Source organism: Aedes aegypti, chromosome 2 (assembly GCF_002204515.2).
Source record: "Aedes aegypti strain LVP_AGWG chromosome 2, AaegL5.0 Primary Assembly, whole genome shotgun sequence".
Taxonomy (NCBI): Eukaryota; Metazoa; Arthropoda; class Insecta; order Diptera; family Culicidae; genus Aedes; species Aedes aegypti.
The window spans coordinates 368,010,082-368,033,946 of NC_035108.1; the positions used below are offsets into that span (position 1 = coordinate 368,010,082).

At 39.2% G+C, this 23,865-nt stretch overlaps 1 protein-coding gene across 1 annotated transcript; it reads right to left on the reverse strand.

The window, feature by feature from the left end:
- Positions 1-11,741: 11,741 nt before the first annotated feature.
- Positions 11,742-23,320, reverse strand: LOC5575170. The gene is made up of 2 exons (XM_001655497.2): positions 22,568-23,320; positions 11,742-12,029 (listed from the first exon to the last, which is right to left on the reverse strand). The coding sequence occupies exons 1-2, from the start codon at positions 23,226-23,228 to the stop codon at positions 11,815-11,817; spliced, it is 876 nt and encodes a 291-aa protein (XP_001655547.2). The 5' UTR covers positions 23,229-23,320; the 3' UTR covers positions 11,742-11,814.
- Positions 23,321-23,865: the final 545 nt, after the last annotated feature.

Consider the following 23,865-nt stretch of genomic DNA (forward strand, 5'->3'; position numbering starts at 1 on the left):
TCAAGTCCCTCATACTCAATACATAACAATCAGAAAAATCCAAATAATCGATGATTTGAAATATAATAGCCCCTCGTTTGTTATCCACAGAAAAAAGTTTTAATTACATTATTCACGTTAGCTGTACATAGTAATGAATTTGACTATTGATTTTTCTGTATCCACTTGCCCCACGGTACCTTATTTGGGTTATTTAACAATACTATCAAATTTAAAGATCTATCTAATGATCGCCAAAGTCTGATGTTGCATACCGTATAGTCAGTCGATGCCCAAATGTTCATGTAGCTGGCAACACTGCTCAAAGAGAATTAGGAAAAATTCTAAATCCCAAATCTACTGCAAGATAGCAAAAGTATGGTGTTCAGCAGAGTAAGGAAAAATTTCTAGTTCCATTTAGCTATTTATGTAATATGAAAAATTGTTTGATGGCTGGTAACACTGTTGAAGTAAAATCGATAAACTCAATATTTCCAGTTTTTTTTTGCGAGCTGTTCAAAACGATTCTTCAGCGAAAGTGAAGTTAATGCTTTTCGAGTTATGCAGGAAAGCGAAAGAATGCATTCAGAAAATTGAAGCATAAATATGTTTCACAATGGCAATACTGATTAATTAGAACGAATAATCCAAATATGATTTATTTATAACAAAAGAGTAAATAGCAAGTTTTCACCAAAACATGAGTGGGTTCCAATCGTTATGCATTGTTTATAAATGAACGCGAAAATATGAAAAATAATACTTCACAAAAATGGTTCAACTACAACGATAGCAACATGAAGCGCAGAAGCAATGGAGCGGTTTCTAATGGTCTTCCCTCGGATAAGGATTTTCTCGCAGCAGCAAAGCTGACTTTTTCCAAGCCTCCAGTTAAGCAACGTGGGATCAAATTTCAGAGAGGCGAAATTTTGAATCCGTATCCTGTCGATGATGCATTCCCTTCGTGCTCAACATCTAGTTCGAACTGGTTGTTTGGTCCTGCCTTAAGGTGAAACATCTTGGAATACAAAGATGGCTGTCACAATGGCCGACTTGTGCCCCTACTCACGATTTCAAAGGCACTAAACTGGAGTAATAGTTGCCAAACATATCTGATCTTCTTATTTTAAGCTTTCTGCTAGTGCACAAAGCCCAAATAAAAAGTTCACTGTTGTTGGATGCTTTCTTCGCGAGATTTGTGCCTTTGAAGTTTTAGTGCAATCTTAGGAATTGACTCCAAACTGTTTCACCTTAAGAAACTCCTGTATCTAATAATAGATCTGAACTTTCAAATCATGTTATGCAAAGGGATGTGTTACCATCAACTTCTTCAGAAGCAAATGCTACCGAAATTTTAGTATATTGCCAAAATTTTAATCGCATGAAGAGTGCATCTAAAATGAACGAAATTTATAAAAGAATTTTAACTTCATCCTTCTCAGTTGTTATGGGCACTGAAACTAGTTGGAATGAAAAAATTGAAAGTGAAGAAGTTTTTGGTAATAGTTTTAATGTATTCAGAGATGACCGAGATTTGGTCCTTATCCAAAGAATGTCTGGTGGTGGAGTTCTCATCGCAATATCTACTAAATTCAATTCAGAATTAATTATTTCATCAAAACATAAAGAATTTGAACATGTGTGGGTGAAAGCACACATCGCCGGAGAAACACATATATTTGCTTCTGTGTATTTTCCGCCAAACCAAGCTTGCAAATCATCATATGAAATTTTCTTTCAAACTGCTGATGAAATTGTATCCCAGTTATCTCCAGAATTCAAAGTGCATATCTATGGCGACTTCAATCAGCGTAATGCTGATTTTATTCGTGATTCCGAAAACGAAAGCATTCTGCTTCCGGTTGTCGGTGAAAATGAATCATTACAATTTATTTTTGAAAAAGCTGCATTTTTAGGTTTAAATCAAATAAATCATGTGAAAAACCGGCAAAACTGTTATTTGGACTTCTTATTCTCAAACATTATGGATGATTTCTGTGTGAATGAATCTGTTTCTCCAACATGGAAAAATGAAGCATTTCACACAGCTATTGAGTACTCAATTTTTGTTCACAATAATCACAATTCTGACAACTGTGACTTTGAGTATTTCTTTGATTATAAAAACGCTAATTATGACGGAATTAAACAAAAAATGAATAGAATAGATTGGCAATCCGTTTTGAAAAACCAGGGAGATTTAGAAATCGCAGTGACGGATTTTTATTCAATTTTTTCGGAAATTATTCAAATGGAAGTTCCTTTATTGCGAAGACGTCGTAGAAATGGGTCGAAAAACCCTGTTTGGATTAATAAGCAAATAACTAATTTAAAAAATCGTAAGCAAAAGGCTCATAAAATTTACAGGCAACAAAAATCTCGAGAAAGTTTAGAAAATTATTTGTATATTGTCAACCAACTTAATCAAGCAATATCCGCTGCGCTTGAAGAGTACAACACAAAAATAGAAAATGATTTAAAATCTTGCCCTAGGAATTTCTTCAATTATGCTAAATCGAAGATGCAGTCTAACAATTTTCCATCTAAAATGACATTGGATGATAGAGCAGCTGATAATCCGGATGGTATGTGCAATCTTTTTGCTACTTTTTTCCAAGAGACTTTTACTAACTTTTCGGATAAAGATCGTGACTTTGAATATTTTTCTAGTTTTCCTGATTTTACAAGCGATATCGGTGTAAGTCAAATACTTTTACAGGACATCTTAACAGGACTGAAGAATTTAGATTCCACCAAAGGATCAGGGCCAGATGGAATCCCATCTATTTTACTGAAAAACTTAGCTAATGAATTTACAGCACCATTATTTTGGCTATTCAACAAGTCACTTGAAATGAGCAGATTTCCAAAAGAATGGAAAAGATCGTATCTCATACCCATTTACAAGTCTGGTAGAAAATCTGATGTTTGAAATTATCGTGGAATTGCTATTATTTCATCCATTCCAAAACTATTTGAATCAATTATAAATAAAAATGTGTTCAGCCAAATCAAACATAGAATAACGAATACACAACACGGTTTCTATAAAGGTCGTTCTACTACAACAAACCTTTTGGAATTTGTAAATTACACTTTGAATGCAATGGATAAAGGTAACCACGTCGAAGCACTTTACACCGATTTTAGTAAGGCATTTGACAGACTAGACATTCCTATGTTGATTTTCAAGCTCAATAAAATGGGAATTGCGATGAGACTCCTCAACTGGATTGAATCTTTTTTAACAGATCGCCAACAAATAGTTAGATTTGAGGGAAAAATGTCTAAACCTGTTCACGTTACATCAGGAGTTCCCCAAGGTTCGCATTTAGGTCCATTGTTATTTATATTATTTGTTAACGATATTTCATATGTGCTTAAACATCTTAAAATTCTGATTTATGCCGACGATATGAAACTTTATATGGAAATCAATAGCAACAAAGATAGCGACATTTATCTGAATGAAATAAGTATATTTGATAAATGGTGTAGCAAAAGCTTACTTCAATTAAACGTCAAAAAATGTAATTTAATCACATATAGCAGAAAACGGAATACACCACAGATTACTGTCTCTTTAGGAAATCAAATTGTTCAAAAGTGCGATAAGATTAGAGTGTCATATTAGATTCTAAACTTACCTTTACTGATCATTATAATACGATTATCCATAAAGCAATCAATATGTTGAGCTTTATTAAGCGTTTTAGCTACAATTTTCGGGATCCATATACGATTAAAACCTTGTACGTTGTTTATGTTTTGGAGGTTTTGGAGGAGAAGGATGCAGCGCGGGCTGCAATGCTGCAGCAAGGAACGCGACAAAACGTGGAGCGATATAAAAGAAAACGGAAGCAGCAAACCCGCCTATTCCGGGACAAAAAGCGCCGCCTGGAAGAAGTGGAATGTGAAGAAATGGAACAGCTGCATCGTTCTCAAGAAACGCGAAAGTTCTACGAGAAGCTAAACGCATCCCGAAAAGGCTTCGTGCCGCGAGCCGAAATGTGTAGGGATAAGGACGGAAGCATCTTGACGGACGGACGTGAGGTGATTGAAAGGTGGAAGCAGCACTACGATGAACACCTGAATGGCACGGAGAACACAGGCGACGAGGGTCACGACAGCGGAGGAAGTGACTACGTCAGCACGGCGGATGAAGGAAACCAACCTGCCCCCACTTTGAGGGAAGTTAAGGATGCCATCAGCCAGCTCAAGAATAATAAGGCCGCTGGTAAAGATGGTATTGGAGCTGAACTCATCAAAATAGGCCCGGAGAGGTTGGCCGCCTGTCTGCACCGGCTGATTGTCAGAATCTGGGAAACCGAACAGCTGCCGGAGGAGTGGAAGCAAGGGGTCATATGCCCCATCTACAAGAAGGGCGACAAACTGGAATGTGAAAACTATCGTGCGATCACTATCCTGAATGCCGCCTACAAAGTGCTATCCCAACGGACCAAATCTTCACTGTACGGCAAATCCTCCAGAAATGCCGTGAATACCAAGTCCCAACGCATCACCTGTTCATCGATTTCAAAGCGGCTTATGATAGCATCGACCGCGAAGAGCTATGGAAAATCATGGACGAGTACAGCTTTCCCGGGAAGCTCACAAGACTAATAAGAGCAACGATGGACGGTGTGCATAATAGCGTGAAGATTTCGGGCGAACATTCCAGTTCGTTCGAATCCCGCCAGGGACTTCGACAGGGTGATGGACTTTCGTGCCTGCTGTTCAACATCGCGCTAGAAGGTGTCATGCGGAGAGCTGGGTTCAATAACCGAGGTACGATTTTCACAAGATCCAGCCAATTTGTTTGCTTTGCGGATGATATGGATATTGTCGGCAGAAGATTTGGAACGGTGGCAGACCTGTACACCCGCCTGAAACGTGAAGCAACAAAAGTCGGCCTGGTGGTGAATGCGTCAAAAACAAAGTACATGCTGATGGGCGGAACCGAGCGCGACAGAGCCCGCCTGGGAAGCAGTGTTACGATAGACGGGGATACTTTTGAGGTGGTTGATGAGTTCGTCTACCTCGGATCCTTGTTAACGGCTGATAACAACGTTAGTCGTGAAATACGGAGACGCATCATCAGTGGAAGTCGCGCCTACTATGGGCTCCAGAAGAAGCTGCGGTCGAGAAAGATTCACCCCCGCACCAAATGTACCATGTACAAAACGCTTATAAGACCGGTAGTCCTCTATGGACATGAAGCATGGACCATGCTGGAAGAGGACCTACAAGCACTTGGAGTGTTCGAACGAAGGGTGCTTAGGACGATCTTTGGCGGAGTGCAGGAGAACGGTGTGTGGCGGCGGAGGATGAACCACGAGCTCGCTAGGCTCTACGGCGAACCAAGTATCCAGAAGGTTGCGAAAGCCGGAAGGGTGCGCTGGGCAGGGCATGTTGCTAGACTACCGGACAACAATCCTGCAAAGATGGTGTTCGCGTCGAATCCGGTTGGCACAAGAAGGCGGGGAGCACAGCGAGCGAGGTGGCTTGATCAGGTGCAACAAGATCTGGAGAACGTGGGCCAAAATCGAGGTTGGAGAGATACAGCCATGGACCGAGTAAATTGGCGTAACATCGTTAACGAGGTTTTATCAAATTGATTGATGTAACACCAACTAAATAAAATAACATTGCTTATGTAAGATCAGTTCTAGAATATTGTAGTATTGTGTGGTCTCCGCATATAAAAATACATGGTGATAGAATCGAATCAGTACAGAAGCAATTTCTTTTATATGCCTTACGCAAATTAGGCTGGACAACGTTTCCACTGCAATTATACGAGGCTCGATGCATGCTTATCGGTATTCAAACCTTAAATGAGCGTCGCGAAATAGCCATGATTTCATTTATCAATGATATTGTATCGCAGCGTATTGATTCCACCAATCTTTTATCATGTTTGAATTTCTACACGCCCGCTAGACAGTTAAGAAATCGGAATTTGTTTTCATCAAATAATCATCGAACTAACTATGCAAAATTCGGCCCAATGAATCGAATGATGTCTCTTTATAATCAGCATTGCACAGAAATTGATCTGACCATGTCGCGAACAAAGCTAAGACAATATTTTAATTCCTTAAGATATAATACAACATAGAATTAAGCAAATGTGTAGTCTACTATTGATTGACGAAATAAATAAATAAATAAATATATAAAGTACGATACATTCTTAGAGCTGAAAATACTGTTCAAAAACAAATAACGTGATATACCCTAAACCTTTTAAAGGACTACCATATTTACATATAGTCTCATCTGAGATTGAAAAAAACGTTGAGTGCCATATGAAGTATCAAATAACGAGGCTTGCCACAATAGATCTAGCAACTGGTCGCTTTGGAAGAAGTACCCAACAGAGAAAAAATGTTACATATAACTAGGCCAAATTCTATATGTAGCTGGCAACACTGTTCAGATGAAGATAAATGCAATAAAGAACTTCAAAGTGGAGGAAATATTCTCATCACGAGGCACCTCATGAGAATAAACCACCGCAAAACAAACATTACAGACTCGCGAACAGGCTTAGTGTGAGTAAGCTCGCAACCGCCTGCATGGGAGAACATACCAAGAGAAATGACCAAAAGCTCGTGAACATTTACTCGCGAGTAACCGAACTAGGTGCAGTTTATTACAGTTTTGGCAGACAAATCAATTGTATACCCATCAAATCGACAGTAAACTAGAAGTTTGTTCTCAAAAACCTTAGATAACCGGACATCTCTGATGAAATAGCATTTTTCCAAAGCGTTATTGACTCTGGACAGCCCCGAAAGCTTCGTTTACTCTCAACCTGACAGATGCGAGTGAATCGATACTCGCGAGGTTTTTGTTTTGGTTTTGTTCCGGTTTAAATGAGATGTATACCATTTTCCATGACTGGCTGTAAAGCAGGCCTGTTCAACCTTTTTGAATCATGTTCAAATTTCAGATACAATGTTGTGTAGTGGGCCAAATTTCTGTAGCAAAAAAAAACTCAATTTTCTCGTTGTAAATTAAATGAAATCGATAAACATTTCTTTTGAAGAGATTCAAAATAGGTACAGTATAGCCCATAAAAAAATGCGATAATCGTGATATTATGTTTCATGGTAGTTTTTATGAGGAAAATGTGAACGAAACATAAATTTAATGTATTATTTGTATTGTTTAATCTATTTAGTCTCGGTTTGTCACTTTGGACATGATTTTTATCTGTTACTTTCACCTCACAAGAGAGGAATTGGAAGCATACCTTGAAATTTTATCATGCAGTCATCGAGTTGTGATGAAAGCTTCTAAAACATTAACGATGGGGTGAGGTTCGTCATAAACCTAATTTCCAGCATTCGCTCATATCAAATCATAGAACGGGTTCATACCTGGATCATTGGAGATTTAAACATATTTTCGAAAAAACGACTTATTTCGGAGAGCCTTTATATAGGTGTGATAAACGGCTCCGTTTTGCTCAAATCCTATGAACTAGTATTGATATAAGCTATGTCAGAATATAAGGAGTGTATCGAAAAGTAGTCGCAAACATTCAAAACAAAAAAAATATATTGGGTTGAATCTACAAACAACTTTTTGATCAGAAATATTTTACAATGTATTTAAAAATGATGATGCGGTGATATTGTTTCAATTAAGTGGCATTTTGTGTGATAATTTTTCAAATTACTAACAGATGACGATGCAAATCTTGCACTCCTCTGAAAAAATTGATGTGTTAAAAAATGTGTTAAATTCTAATAAAAAAATGTTTTTGTTTATGCTTATTCAGTGCCACATGTCTCATGGCATAGTGTAAAAAATATATTAAAAAATACCTTAACAAGCATTTGAGAGCAAATACAAAAATCGAAAAAAGTCGATTTTTAAGGACTTCGTTTTTTGATTTTTTCTTTCTATACGTTAATGGTAATATCGTACGATTGGAACGAATGAAAAACATTTTTTTGATTGGAAAAGTTTCTTTGCATATTTATGAAGTAACGTCAGCAAAAAGTAGTACTCTATATTATTACCGCTGTATATAACAGAGTTTCAAAAGTTGATTATACAAAAGTGACTTTTTAAAACCGACCTGATTCCAATAATCGAGCTTTCATAGAGCAATAATTTATTTTTTTGAAATCTCTTTTATGTGCTGTATGAAGTAAACATATTTTCCGATAGAATAAGCTTTTCATCCTATTTTGTTTGATATAAATTTTGTTCAATACAAATCATCGAATCTTCAGAAAACACTTAAAAAATGTAATTTTGTGCAAGATTTTCTTTTCTATGCTATAAACCTTGTTGTATTTATATTAAGACTGCATATTTTTCAATATTTTTTTAATTGCTTCAATACTTGATGACATGATGAACATTTGCGTGAAAAAAGGTTTCAACAAGATAAACTGTGCTCTGAGACATACCGTTTTGAATGTTTGCGACTACTTTTCGATACACTCCTTACTACAGCAATCGGAATTACATTTACTCACAAAAACAACGAAAATAATGCTTGTGGATGCTGAATTCACATTCAAACTATTTTCGTATTTTTTATGGGCCATACTGTATTTGCTTCTCTGATAACGTTGCACGTATGTAAAAATTATTTTAAAATCTTTACGCTGTAGTGAGTTTGTTGTCCAGGACTTCATAAAAATCATTCCTCGAATTTTGTCTCAAATCGCCGTAGGATTTTGTCAGAAATTCATCTAGTATTATTTGAAAAACCAGGGTTTTCTTAGACTGATGTCCCGTTTTTGCGAGAATTCTGCACAGAATTCTGTGGAAATTGTCCTCAAGATTCCGTCAGAACTCCACCAAGACTCATTTTTAAATTCTTAGATCCTGGAAAGCCTGTCTTGCTCAGAATTCTGTGAGAAATTCCTTTTGCCCCAGATTCAGTGAAGGCTAGAATTTCGTGACTTCCTATAACGGATTCTGTAACAATCTCGTCCAACATTTTGCAAGAATCCTACTTAGAATTCTGTGGAAACCTTCTACAATATTATGTGAAAATCCTGCCCAATTTTTCGTGAAATTATTGTAGATAAAATATCTTAAACTGTATTAGTATGCTATTCATTTGCCTCTGTGTCTGCCCTATATTTGTTGAGATAATATACATTATTATTCATTGTGTCGGCAATAGTTGTTGGAACTTGACATAAATTTAATTTTGAATTTTTAATAAAGAAACAAGCTCTTGGAAAGATTGTTTGCACTTTTTCATCGAAAAAAAAGCAAGTTGGTAGAGTAACAAAAGGGCCAGATATAACAAGGATCAAGTTCGTCGCAGGCTACACAAAACAAAGCCGTGGATGTGACCCACGGGCCATACGTTGGGCGAGCCTGCTATCTGATATAGAGCATTTCCAGTTAAGAACTTAAATGAAAAAGGCATTTTTAGACTAACTTCAAAAAACGACATTTCCCATATTTTTTTAAAAATTTTCTAGACTTTGTTTGAAATATGGCCTGAAAAGGATTTTTATGATAAGAAAATCTTAGGCACTAATAGGCAGTTCAGTCTACTGAATTAATCAAAAACAACTATATATTTGCTTTATCCATATCTAATGGCACTTTCTGCCATTTGGTCTTTTTATCTCCTGATACCGATGTTTTGTAACTCTAAGAACTGCGGTTAAATTTTTGAAAATTCTTACATACATCTAAGTTGTACATGTAAGCCCCAAATCCATCAATAAATCAATGACAAAATGTAGCAATAGCGAAAAATATGTCCATCAAGACAAAAAAGGCACTACTTTGGACACTTTTAGAAAACAATACAATCTATTTAGATAATAATGGAATGGTATTTGTGTGTCACGAAATGGCTTGAAGTGTTCCTATGTACTTTCCAACGAAACAAGCTATCCATAAATTTTACAGGGTGCACCATCTTTTACGTCGGTATGTGAAAGTTTAATAACCTTGTAAAAAAACAATCAAATTATACATTTGAGGTATTTTATGTAATTTAAACCTTTGAAATTTATTTGGACTGTTTCATTAAAACAATCAAGTTGCCGCATTTATTGGTTGTAGCAAAATGAACTCCTTTTGCTGCACTTTTTCGAACTTTTTGGGTGTTTTTCAAATGGAATCTATGACAAATGGTCTGTCTTGAACTCGTCAATGGTTCTAGATTTTCTGGCATACCCTTTGTTTTCAAAAAAAGCTCCATAACATCCAATAAGAAGCACTCAAATAAGGATTCCCAAAATTGAATCAAGTCCCTTTTTTTTGACATCAGATATCCATATAATATTTGTTGCAGCAACTGAATAATTTGATTTGCAGTGAGACATGGAACGCCGTCTTATTGAATCCAGTAACCGCCAAGACCATTTTTACGAATTTGCGGGCAGATATAATGATGAACCAATGTCGGAAGATATCTATTTTCATCGACTGTTTCATACTGTTTAAATAATTTGAGTGGGTGAACAAACCAGTACTGTAAAATAAAATAAAAGACGGAAAGTTAAAACCATTGGACAATTATATTTATATATTAACATTTTTAAACAAAAAACTATCTTTTGTAAAACTTGAAGATTTGACAGTTTTGTGATGCTCCCAAAAACTTTCTGTGATTTGTGAAAAATTCAAAAAATATTTCCATAGCACATGTTTGGTACCTTATGAATTTTTGCAATATATTTTTGTTTATCCTGTCATTGTTGATACTGTTCCAACAAATTTGCATATCTGGTTGTAGAGCATATATTAGTTAATAAAAGTGCTGAAGTCACAAAATAATTGAGATTAATATTTATGGTGCAAATAAATCTAAAACGCGAGAGTCGAAAATAGCCACCGGAATCAAAAGTAGCCCCTCCTAACGGCATTTTCTGTTTTGTGAGTTTTCTGCCTTCAGGGATTTACACGTTCTAGTATTTCGCCTTATGGTTTTCGACCTTTCCAGGTCGCCGGATATAACAAAAACCCAGTGTAAATTTTCGTAGCACTGAACTAGATACCCATCATAGTGATTATCATGGTTATTTGTAATCTTGTAAAAATCGGAATCTAATTGAACGATGTTGCCCTTCAGATCAGAAGATGTACTTAGATGTAGACAATACATTTTTTCTGTACAGTGTTTCAAACTACAATGTTCATCGAATTTATGAGATGTCTCATATTATGCTGAACATTTATATTATCTGTCTCACCACTGATTTGATATATTGAACAATTTTCGAGCAGTGCTGCCAGGAGGACATTAAATCTGCATGGCATTTCATGTTACTTGACATTCGATGTCTTGCAGCGGTTTCAGATCGAATTGCACTTAACTCACACTTTTACGAATAGTGTTGCCATCTACCGTATTTACTTTGACTTTGATTAGTAATCGTTGTCAACTTCATTATTATTGAACATTCCAGTTTATTATCTTGTTGTTGGCCAATTTACGACATATTGCAATTCAATGGAACAGTGTTGCAATCTAATAACGGAAATATGGCAGTTTCAAGTTTCACAACAACTTTACGGAATATAGCGTCAATTTTTATAACTTTCGAAGATCGTTAATCTGAGTCTCGGTTATAAAAAAGTAATCGTAAGTCTTTATTGAGTGAAGCAAGTGATAAAAGCCACTAATAGCTACGCCCCTGAAATATACGCCGTAGAATATGGCAATTTGAGTCATTTGAATAGGGCACCCTTTCGTGAACCGAGACATTTACTGGACTCATTGTGGGACGATGATAGAAAACTTATTGAAAGATGATTGATCACAAATCCGTCAGAATACATTTATTGCAATGTTATGTACAAAAATGATTTTGTTTCGGATGTGACCTAAATCTAATCCCGGTGCTGCTTGTAGGGGATGTCAACTTTATCGTCGACCTTTCGCCGGTGTGTTGGCGTCGGAAGAACCGGATTTGACGGGGCGCGGTCCCACGGTTGTGGATAGTTGGGGCTGCAGTAGCACGGTTTCCAGTTGCCACTCGAGTCTTGCTGGTGGCCCTGCTGAGTTTGATGGTAGGGCACGTAGCTCTTCACGTAGATGGGATTACCTGCGGGTGAAAGCGAGTAAAAAAGGGCCATGCATTAATGGTTGGCAGTTGGGAGGTATTAATAGCTGCTGCATCGGCACGTGATAATGCAGAGGTGGATGCTTTTAGGTTTGTGCAACGTGTATCCAGTAACTTCTTTGGGTAATGAGGTTTTTAAGCCCGATCGGTACCCATATCCACATAAACCTTCAGAGTTACGAACATATTAGGTTAGCTCTCGAAGATTATTGAATAAAATATGGAGGAATAAAGATTCTTATTAATCCAACTCTTAGATTCTTATGAGTCTACTACTCCTACTGGTAAGAGCTATTCAAGAACTCCAATGAAATCTATAACTTTAACAGAGGTACGAAACGAGGAAGGGCTCTTGGGGTAATATGCACTGCCAGGGCGAAACGCACCTTGTCAATTTCACTGAAATAAACAAGTTTTGAGTTGGAAACACTTTGTGGATTGATGAAACGTTTCAAATTGTTGACACCCTGAGAATTTGATACATTTTGAAAAACTTGTTGTTTTGAAAGCGATGAATTGAGAATTTTTACAACCTTTCATCATAAAATAGATGATTAGAGACTGGGTAAGTTGTTGATAACATGATTTGGCGAAATAACACAATGATTTCTATTTTCCATAACATTTTCTGCTAAGTTCCCGGCTGGGGCAACATGCATTCCATTGGTCGGGGCAGAACGATCCATTCAAAAATAAACTAAAATCATAAAATTGGGTTCAACAATTGTATCATCTTATAGACGAAAATCATCGAAAACTCGTGTTGTTACGATAAATAAAATTACGTTTAAATCACGATGGTGCATCTTGCCTCAATATTGTGGTGCATTCTGCCCCAAAAAGCGGTGCTTCGTGCCCGCATGAAGATTCTCGCCAAAGGAATGTTTGAAAAAAGTTTATATTTTTAACAATCTAATGTAATAATGATGAAAATTCGCTCAACACCATAAAGGGTGAACCCAAACCAACTAGATTCGTATATTAAAACTCTACATACATGTTGTTTAGTGTTCATTATGGCACATTTTTCTCAAGTGGTGCGTATTACCCCAGGAACCCCTAGTGTATGATCCTTCGACCTTGACGCTGTCGCGCGTCGTTCGCGAAGTGAAATGAAAAAGTGTCGCAATTTGTTAGTAGTGTTTGATAATTTGATCTTTTTTATCTGTCCGGAACTTAAGGACATATCCCCATGAGTACAAAAATGGCCTCTAATATGGCACCTTACTTCCCCCTTCGCTTTCCGCTCCCTCCTCCCACACTTCTCTCAGTGTTTTGGAGAGCGATCACAGAAAATGATTATTTGAAGTTACTAACCTTATTGTAGAGCGGTGGTTTCTTAACTGAAAGCATTTCATAATACGTTTTTCACAAATCACCAGTTTTTGAATGCAAATACGTAGTTATTGCTGTGATTTGTTTTGTAAAATACCACGCACTTCCGAATCACTTCTTCTTCACGCACCGAGATATTGTTTGCTGGTTTTTCGGTGCCCGTTCTAAAACTCACTTTTAATCGTATTTCTACTCACCGTAGCAATTCAAAAATCTAATGTGATACTTGAAACACATTGATTATTCACGCACGATGCTCCTGGGAGCAATAAATCACTCATATTGATCAATTTGTGCTCGAAAACAGCACCGGAACGCGAATTCACTGAGCCAACATTATTTATGATTCGGATGCGCCGCGCTCACTGATTGGAAGTGATGCCAGTTTTTATGTTTGCAATTAGAATATCAAATCATACACTTGCTACAACCACGTATTTTACAATTTCATAATACTCAAAAGGTGTACAATGTTACAAGTGTTGCAAAACATTTTTATGCGTGAGAAAAACAATGTACGACGCAATTTAACAGCAAAAATAAATATATGATATTGAACAGTACAATTGACTGTAGAATTCAAATGCATACTAATGGCAACTTTCTCCGTCTGTGAGAAGCGAGAGAAGAGAGGAGAAAACTGCCAAAAATAGTAAACAACACACGCATGGTGTGAAAAATGCTTATAATTTTGGTCAAAAAACATGTTTTCACTACCAAATGAAATAAATTGTGATTTTGAGTTTTTATGAAGTTGTTGATGAATTCATATCGACAATAATACCTTTGTATGAAACGTGTGTAAGTAACACTACCTACATAATTTTGTTGGTGGAGGTATACATGAAACATGATGATTTATTTTTGTCCGACGCACATAACATTGTACTCCGCCTTGTTGGGTGGCTCAAGAGGGTGCTTTAGCGGGTGACTCGAGTGGGTGGCAACATTATGTTTACGTGCTCAATGAACCATCACCTTAAACCACTGCGACCAATACTTGATCGCTTGTAGTATATCCCGTGTCCTTTGTGTTGTGCATGTCGTGTTACTTAGTCACTATCGAGAAGTGATAAAGTATTTGGTTTTCTTACAGTTGTAATTCCTGACTTGATCACAAGAAAAGATTCTAATTGAAAGGTTCCGTTATTTATTCCCTTCGAAGAATGTGGTGAGTGCACTCTCCACAGGCGCGCCCCTATATCAGTCAAAATCGGATCCCTTGATAAAGCCAATTCCACCGATATTGTCCATGTTTGAGAATCCTAGTCCTTACTTCTTCAAACTAGAGAACTAAATAAATGAAAGATTAGGAAACAAATTGTTGTATTCGTGTCATTTTTTCTCTTGTCTCAAGATCATTTTCAGATAGAGTTACTATACATGTGCTGTAGACTTAGGAGCAGGAGCCAGACAACCTAAATGTACGTATAATGGAATCACCTGGAGGCCTTGTATGTGCAAATTTTCACGTATAAGATGTCGCGAAAAGGTCTTCTGCGTACAAAAGTGCTTTTTTAGTGCGCCTTATTTTTCTTGAGATGTGTCTCAATGCAGTCTCGTGCGCTCCGTCTCATGTGCTGTGTAAAAGTCATAGTAATAATTGAAGTGATTACAAAAGTTTTCAACGAGGATCGAAATTGTAACGCTCGGATCGCTGGTCTTCAACCATATCATGAGAACCATCCAGACACCTGTATAATTAGGCGAAAATAGTTGTAGAGGCTCTTCGTTACTAAGCAGTTGTTTCACAACTTGGATACCGATGGCAGGCGTAGCGCCGAGCAGCGCATGAGACGAGACTCCCCGGGTGCACATCACCTAGCGCGCGCTTTCAGAATTTTCGTGAGCCTTCAGCTAGCACAGCACACTGGGATTCCGATAAACTGTGAGACGGTTTGGTTGGAGACTCGTCAGTACATTTATGTGCTCCTGAGAAATATGTAACTTTATTCTCAGCAACTAGGAAAACCGAGACTTGTCACTTTCAACAAGGTAACAAGGACTAATAAATATTCCTTTGATTACTATAACATCCTAACGCACCATGAACGGTCGGTGGAATTTTTTTGAAGATGACCGAAAAAATAAAAGTAGGGTAAGTGTTCCCGACGAAATAGTTGATAAGAGCGTTCAAATTGCTTTAAAACTGATGATATATCATTAAAGTTTTTAAAACTTTAATAACTTGTACCAATAATTTCTCATTAAGTCAATGGTCGTTTCTTTCCGTTACAACATTTACATGTACATTAATTGCGCTTCTTGAATTAAGGTGGTTAAATGTACCTCCACTATTGGTACATCTACCCTAGGTTAAAACGTAAAAAATCATCAACGGAAGTTATAAACCATCACCGAAAAGCACCAATAAACTGAAAACCAAAAAATCGTATCTTACAGTCAAAATTCATAATACAAAAATCTTCTTATTTTCTTTTGGTAACTTAATCCATATTTTTAAAAGGAAAAATGTTCGGTTATTATTTTGGTTTACCAAATTCGATCTGCCGTGCCTTTCCATAAAATTTTGCACAGTGGTCTCATCGACCTTATAAGCCACCGAACGCCAATTTGATTTAAACTGCTGCTCGTTTTCCTCGGATGTATTAGTTTTTTTTTTAATTCCATCTGACTAAGGCCCAATACTGATCGATAGGACGGAGTTCTGGGTTGTAGGGAGGGTTGTGGTCTTTGGGTTCCATACCACGTTTTTCGCATCGTACCACTTGATGGCCTTTTTCCCATAGTAGCCGCTTTTCGAGACACTCCTAGACGTAGGTCTCATGATTGATAGTTCCAGTAGTGATAAAACCGTCACTATTTAGACCACATGAACATATGGCATGCCGGACGAGGTATTGTCTCGGATATTTCGATAGTTTGATGGTTTAGAAAATTTCGACCACTTCTTCAGGGCCGTCCACAAATGACGTAGAATTTTTTCACTGATTTTTTACACCCCCCTCCCCCCTCGTAGCATTTCGTCACAAATGCTGATACCCCCCCTTGGAAAATACGTAGCATATCAAGCACCCCCCCCCTTCATTTTTTTAATTTGTTTCCTCAGCGATTTGGCTAAAACGAAACATTCAGAAATTCAAACTTTGATTTAAATTACTGATTGAAACGTCAGGACAATCTGACGAATTATAGTTTGATATATCGTTGCGCTCAAAAATCATTTGGAAAACATATTAAACTAACCTATTTCCTGTTTAAGTTACATAATTTTGGTTCGCAGTTCAAATTTAATTTGGTTAAATCAAGGTTAAATTTGATTTGTAGTACTTTTGATATTGTTCAAACCTAAAACAAGTTCGGATTGATAAATCTAACAGCAATGAATAATGGTACAAAATATTTTAGAATATATTAAACAGAAATTTTGTTATATTAGAGTTTTTTTTTTTATTTTTCGTGGTTGAGAAACAGATTTCAGTAAATATGATCAACAAAATATCTTAATTTGTTTAAGATTTCCGTAATTATTCGCTAAATTTTAATTCATTCAGAAAACTAGATAGAAAAAAAAACAATTGTAATATTTGAAATTAGCGATTTTTATACATTCAACTTCATTAGAATTTCAACTAAACTTCATCATCGTCACCCATACGTCACGTCATACTGAAATATTTATAGACATATTGAAGACAAATAAGTTAAAGTACACCATCTTTATTGGAAGAATTTATAAAGAATTGCCGGAATAAATTTGCAATTAACAACCTAAAAGAAAAGAAAATGCACGAAAATCCTGAAAATAATGGTAAAAGAGAGTTCTAGTAGTCCTGGGAAGATTATCCAGATTATTATTATCTAGGCTGTTCCATCAAGATCATTGATATACCAAAACGAATTGTTGAGTTGACTGAGTGGAGATCTCCTGTAACACTTAAATATTTTGTTTTACTATAATTACGTTAAAATTTAGCTAAATGAGCATATAACATACTTTTGAGGAAATAAACATCTAAAAAAATGTGAATAGAAGTAAAACAGTTGATTCTGTGTCTTGTTAATAAATGAAAAAATAATAGTTTCCAAGTCAATAAGGTACTTAACTTTTTAAACTTTTTATTTGTTCATTTATAAATAAAATGGTTTGGACACATTCATTCATTTATTTAGTTAACATCTACACAGATAACACTGAATCAACAATTTCACGCCACAATACTCGATTCGTGGCCGCATCTCTCCATCCTCGGTTCTGCCCCACGCTCGCCAAATCGATACGCACTTGATCCGCCCACCTAGCTCGCTGCGCTCCACGCCTTCTTGTACCAACCGGATCCGAAGCGAACACCATCTTTGCAGGGTTGCTGTCCGGCATTCTTGCAACATGCCCTGCCCATCGTATCCTTCCAGCTTTGGCCACCTTCTGGATACTGGGTTCGCCGTAGAGTTGGGCGAGCTCGTGGTTCATCCTTCGCCGCCACACACCGTTCTCCTGCACACCGCCGAAGATCGTCCTAAGCACACGACGTTCGAAGACTCCAAGTGCTTGCAGGTCCAGGTCCAGGTCTGCCACTTTTTCAAATGTTCGGCCGACGATGTCCATATCATCCGCGAAGCAAACAACTTGACTGGATCTTGTAAAAATCGTACCCCGGCTGTTAAGCCCGGCTCTCCGCATAACACCTTCTAGCGCAATATTGAACAACAGGCACGAAAGTCCATCACCTTGTCGTAGTCCCCGGTGGGATCCAAACGAACTGGAGTGTTCGCCTGAAACCTTCACACAATTTTGCACACCTTCCATCGTCGCTCTTATCAGTCTCGTGAGCTTCCCGGGAAAGCTGTTCTCGTCCATGATTTTCCATAGCTCTACGCGGTCGATACTGTCGTATGCCGCCTTGAAATCGATGAAAAGGTGATGCGTTGGGACCTGGTATTCACGACATTTATGGAGGATTTGCCGTACAGTAATGATCTGGTCCGTTGTCGATCGGCCGTCAACGAAGCCGGCTTGATAACTTCCCACGAACTCGTTTACTACGGGTGACAAACGACGGAAGATGATCTGGGATAATACTTTGTAGGCCGCATTTAGAATGGTGATCGCTCGAAAGTTCTCACAGTCTAACTTGTCGCCTTTCTTGTAGATGGGGCAGATTACCCCTTCCTTCCACTCCTCCGGTAGCTGTTCTGTTTCCCAGATTGTGCCTATCAGCCGGTGCAGACAAATGGCCAGCCTTTCCGGACCCATCTTTATGAGTTCAGCTCCGATACCATCCTTACCAGCAGCTTTATTGTTCTTGAGCTGGTGAATGGCATCCTTAACCTCCCTCAAAGTGGGGGCTGGTTGGTTTCCATCTTCCGCAGTACTGACGAAGGCATTTCCTCCGTTGTCCCGTCCTTCATTGCCTGTGCTCTCAGCACCATTCAGGTGCTCGTCGAAGTGCTGCTTCCACCTTTCGATCACCTCACGCTCGTCCGTCAGAATGCTCCCATCCTTATCCCTGCACATCTCGGCTTGCGGCACGAAGCCGTTGCGGGATGCGTTGAGCTTCTGATAGAACCTACGCGTTTCCTGAGACCGGCACAGCTGTTCCATCTCCTCGCACTCCGTCTCCTCCAGGCGGCGTTTTTTCTCCCGAAAGAGGCGGGTCTGCTGTTGCCGTTTCCGTTTATAGCGTTCCACGTTCTGCCGGGTCCCTTGCTGCAGCATGACCGCCCGCGCTGCATTCTTCTCCTTCAAAACCTCCTGGCACTCCTCGTCGAACCAATCGTTCCGTCGACTCCGTCCCACGTACCCGACGTTGCTCTCAGCTGCATCGTTGATGGCTGCTTTTACTGTTCTCCAGCAGTCCTCAAGAGGGGCTTCGTCCAGCTCACCCTCTTCCGGTAATGCAGCCTCGAGTTGCTGCGCGTATGCCGCTGCGACATTCGGTTGCTTGAGCCGCTCTAGGTCATACCGGGGCGGCCGTCGGTACCGTACGTTGTTAACGACGGAGAGTTTTGGGCGCAGTTTGACCATCACCAGATAGTGGTCAGAGTCGATGTTAGCGCCACGATAGGTCCTGACGTCGATAATGTCGGAGAAGTGCCGACCATCAATCAGAACGTGGTCGATTTGCGATTCTGTCTGCTGTGGTGATCTCCAGGTGTATCGGTACGGAAGGCTGTGCTGGAAGTAGGTGCTACGAATGGCCATATTCTTGGAGGCGGCAAAATCAATTAGTCGTAGGCCGTTTTCGTTCGTCAGCCGGTGGGCGCTGAACTTTCCAATCGTCGGTCTGAATTCCTCCTCCTGGCCAACCTGAGCGTTTAGATCTCCTATGATGATTTTGACGTCGTGGCTTGGGCAACTGTCGTACTCGCGTTCAAGCTGCGCGTAAAAAGCGTCTTTATCATCATCAGTGCTTCCGGAGTGAGGGCTGTGCACGTTTATTATGCTGAAGTTGAAGAACCGGCCTTTGATCCTCAACTTGCACATTCTCTCATTGATCGGCCACCACCCGATCACGCGCCTCTGCATATCACCCATCACTATAAAAGCTGTTCCCAGCTCATGTGTATTGCCGCAGCTCTGGTAGATGGTATGGTTACCTCTAAACGTTCGCACCATTGATCCCTTCCAACACACTTCCTGCAACGCTACGATGCCGAATCCACGGTCCTTCAGCACGTCGGCGAGTATGCGTGTGCTCCCGATGAAGTTGAGAGATTTACAGTTCCACGTACCGAGCTTCCAATCGCTAGTCCCTTTACGTCGCTGTGGTCTTCGCTGATTGTCCCGGTTCGTATTTTCTCGTTGATTATTCGTTGGTTCATTTTTTTACGGCTGGCTTGCAGGGCCTGACACCAACCCCCTAGATTTCCGGAGGACCATTCCCCCTAAATGTTCGGAGGACCATAGTGCGCAGTTTAGCTTAGAGTCCTTCTCTGGCACTCGGACGATGATCAGCCGCCCAGACGCTGTTGTGAGCCGCTCCTAACATGGAGTACAGACGCTCAAGGTTTGCAAAAGCAAACCCCCCCTTCCCTGTCAGCATACGACCAAAGTTCCCACCGGGGGTTGGTTACCCGATCTTCCCTAAGGTTACTCGTATCCCGGCCAGTACCGCGAGGAGGTAGGGATAGGAGTTGCTGGGCAAGAGGCTAAGGACCGCACAAAGGGGTCTATTTTATTCCTTCAGGTACGCGAGGTACCAATGGTACGCCATGCCCAGCCATTTACCATTTGGACACATATACAATATAAAATCTTTTTAAAGCTTCATAAAATTTGACTGTCAGGAATATTGAAAATTTCGAAGAAATTTTTGAATTTTACAATGTCGATGTTTTAAATATTTGAATTTTTAACTTAAGTTATGATTAAAAACTGTTTGTCAACTTTTCTACTCTTTTTAACGAAATCATTCAAAATGCTACGTCCACAAGTTGGGACCCCTCCCTCCCCCTCGTCACACATCGTCACAAATTCAAGAAGCCCCCCCCTCCCCCTAAAATGCTACGTCATTTATGGACGACCCCTTCCTGATGCGGTACGGAACTCCTGTCCTGGAAACTGCTTGGAATCAGCCTTCACATAATTTTCGTGTGAGAACGTCGAATTCTCTTGCTGCGCGAGCAAAATGTTGACACGCTGTTCCTCTTACTTGGATATCATTTTGGTACCTAGAGAGCAAAAGGTGAAAACTCGTCATAGCAACAATTGTACATATAACAAATGCAGCATTCCAGGTTTTTAATGTATTTTCAATAGAAACACATCAATTTGAAGATGACCAATTTTTGCGGTTTCCAGTCTTTAGAAGGCTTAACTGTACCATCAATAAACCTCGCATGGTGTTGGATAGTTAAAACACCCACTTTATTAATTTTGATCATGGTACAATCTTCTACAATATTTTTCGCTATTACGTCAAGTAGTGTTATTGACATTCTGGGTCCAATTGAACACGATCATCAATTTTCCTGAACCAAACAGTAGATGATGTGCTGTTGCTCATATGTTTGAGCTGAAAATCCCATATTAACTTCAATTCAAATGCGCCAGCTCATGGAACGACCAAATGAGCTGAATTTTTTAGAATGGCTTCCTCTAACCCCAAGAAATAATCCTGGAGGGTGCCCCGTGGAATCATACAACTTTATTTTTCTCCCATACTGAGCTGGGCCAGTCTAATGCAATACTGCTTGTATTTCTTCAACATAGCTTGGAGGTTGCCACTAAGCGCATCATAGCCACCTATGACGCTGGGCGAGCTGAGGCACATGTCGCATGCATCTAAATGACTGTACGGGAGTGCTGATCTAAGTCTAACTTTCAACAACTGAAAGAGTAATGAAAATGAGATCAAATCCGGATACAACCTTCTGCAATTATGTTCATTAGGGTATCAACTAGTGTATTTGTCATTCTGGGCTTATTTGAATGCGAACAATGAGTATACGGAACGAAACAGTGACATAGGATCAATTTTCAATATATTTGAGACGAATATCCCATACAAACTTCAAATCGAATGCGCCAGCTGGTGGAGCAACCAATTGAATTGAAATTTTGAGAGAGCGTTTTTCTTACCCTAAGGCTTGCAAGAGAAATTGCATATGAAAATTATATTAAAATTTCTTAAGTTGATGAAAACACCGAATTTAGTACTATACCATTTAATTCCACTAGAGTTCGTATCCTTTGACAGATACGCGTATTTCAACCTCAACTGTAAGGCCGTCTTCAGTGTCGTGTACTAGACACGACTTGAAGAAAACCATCGTATGCACATATTATATATTAAAACTAGTATGAACATAATTCCCTACCCCTTTTTTATAAACTTAAAATTGAGGAGTTTTGTATGTTATTGAGCATAGTTTTTTTTCATAATTCCGAACATGATTTATATTAAATATTGCACATTTGATTTTAATTATTGATAGAGTACGTATACCAGTTATCTCCGTACTGGTTTTCTATTTCGTCTAACGTGATAATTTCAATGTTTCAACGTTTCGAGAGATTTTGTATGTTTTTGCAGTAAGATATAGGGTATATCTGGATGTTAAAGCATAAATGATTGAGAATATGAAATCTATGGAAATTTTACATATGGCCGAATAGGGAACAACAGTGGGCCACAACTGGTACATATCCTTTATTTTCTCCGTCTCACTTTCTTGCGTCCGGCTATACAACTAATGTATCGAAGATTATTGCCTCCACTTACCATAATAATCATATTCGATCCTTCTGATATAAGGCCTCTCTGTGGTCCAAACTCCTGTCAATGGTTGATAGCGATTCCATCCATCATGGGGACCGGACGGCCTGCGATCATCACTATTATGGACAAACGTTGTTGGTCTGCTGCTCAGCGTAACTCCCGGTCGTTTTCCGTTCACGTCATTCGAAGACGTTGGCTTAGGAGTTTTCCCCTTCGTGGGTACCCCGGCCATTCCCTTGAACACTGGTACACTTGCATTGTCATCGTCGTCACTCTTACCGTTCTTTTTCCCATTTGAACCAACTCTTTTCCCGGTATCGATTTTCCCGTCCACGGTGTTGGTTTCATTCACTGATTCTTCTGATATTTCAATAGTAATGTCGGTTTTCACTCCAATCGTTGGCCTTTCAACCGACTCCGATCCCGAACTTCCTGAGCTTCCCGAACTACTATCCTCACTTTCGGCTTGCGAAACCCGCTTCAGCTTAGAAGTATCAACCGTCACCTGGATCTTCGGATAATTCCGGTACACATTCACAAACCCAGAATCGTCGGCGGGATCCTCAACGTCCGTAAAGTCCACATTCGATGACGGTTTAACGGCGTCAATCCCTAAAATCATCACCGTCACTAGGATCGGGACCACACCCGGAAACAGATTCATGCTGCCCAAATAGACCTTCTAACGCGTTGTCAAACGAACAAACGATCTCCGGTCGCATCAAGCGACGAACTTTAACTGACCGTAGATTCCGAGATCCGAAATTAAGCTAAATTGATTCGCATGTCTCGTTGGCCGTCGTTGTCGTTGTCATTGTCGTCGACGTCATGGCATGGACGATTGATCAACTACCAGTAGCATTGTATCTTCCTCGCGCACCCACCCATCATTGCTGTTGGGGTCGTTACTGTCGCTATCAAACAACCGCCACACGCTATGGATGAAGGGGGTTATTTGGCAACTTTGCTTGCTTGTTGCTCTTGATCATAAGAAACATCATCTTTTGAAGCATAGTTTTCCGAAGAACAAGGACTTCGTGGTCATGCGGCTAGTGTCGTCAGACATTTAAGCGCACAGTGTTTAGGAATATGGGTTCGATTCCCGCTTTTTGTAAATTTCTCGGGAGGAATGTTAACTTGGGCAGTTGTTCTCGAAGGGCAAAATGTTCACTAGCATCAACGAGTTTTTCCGACATTTGTCCCAATGTTCCAACATTGGATATTCTATGTAACTCAGTACTGTACCAGAAACGGAGCTTCAGAATCATTTTCAAAATTTTATTTTAAATCCTCTGCAGAGC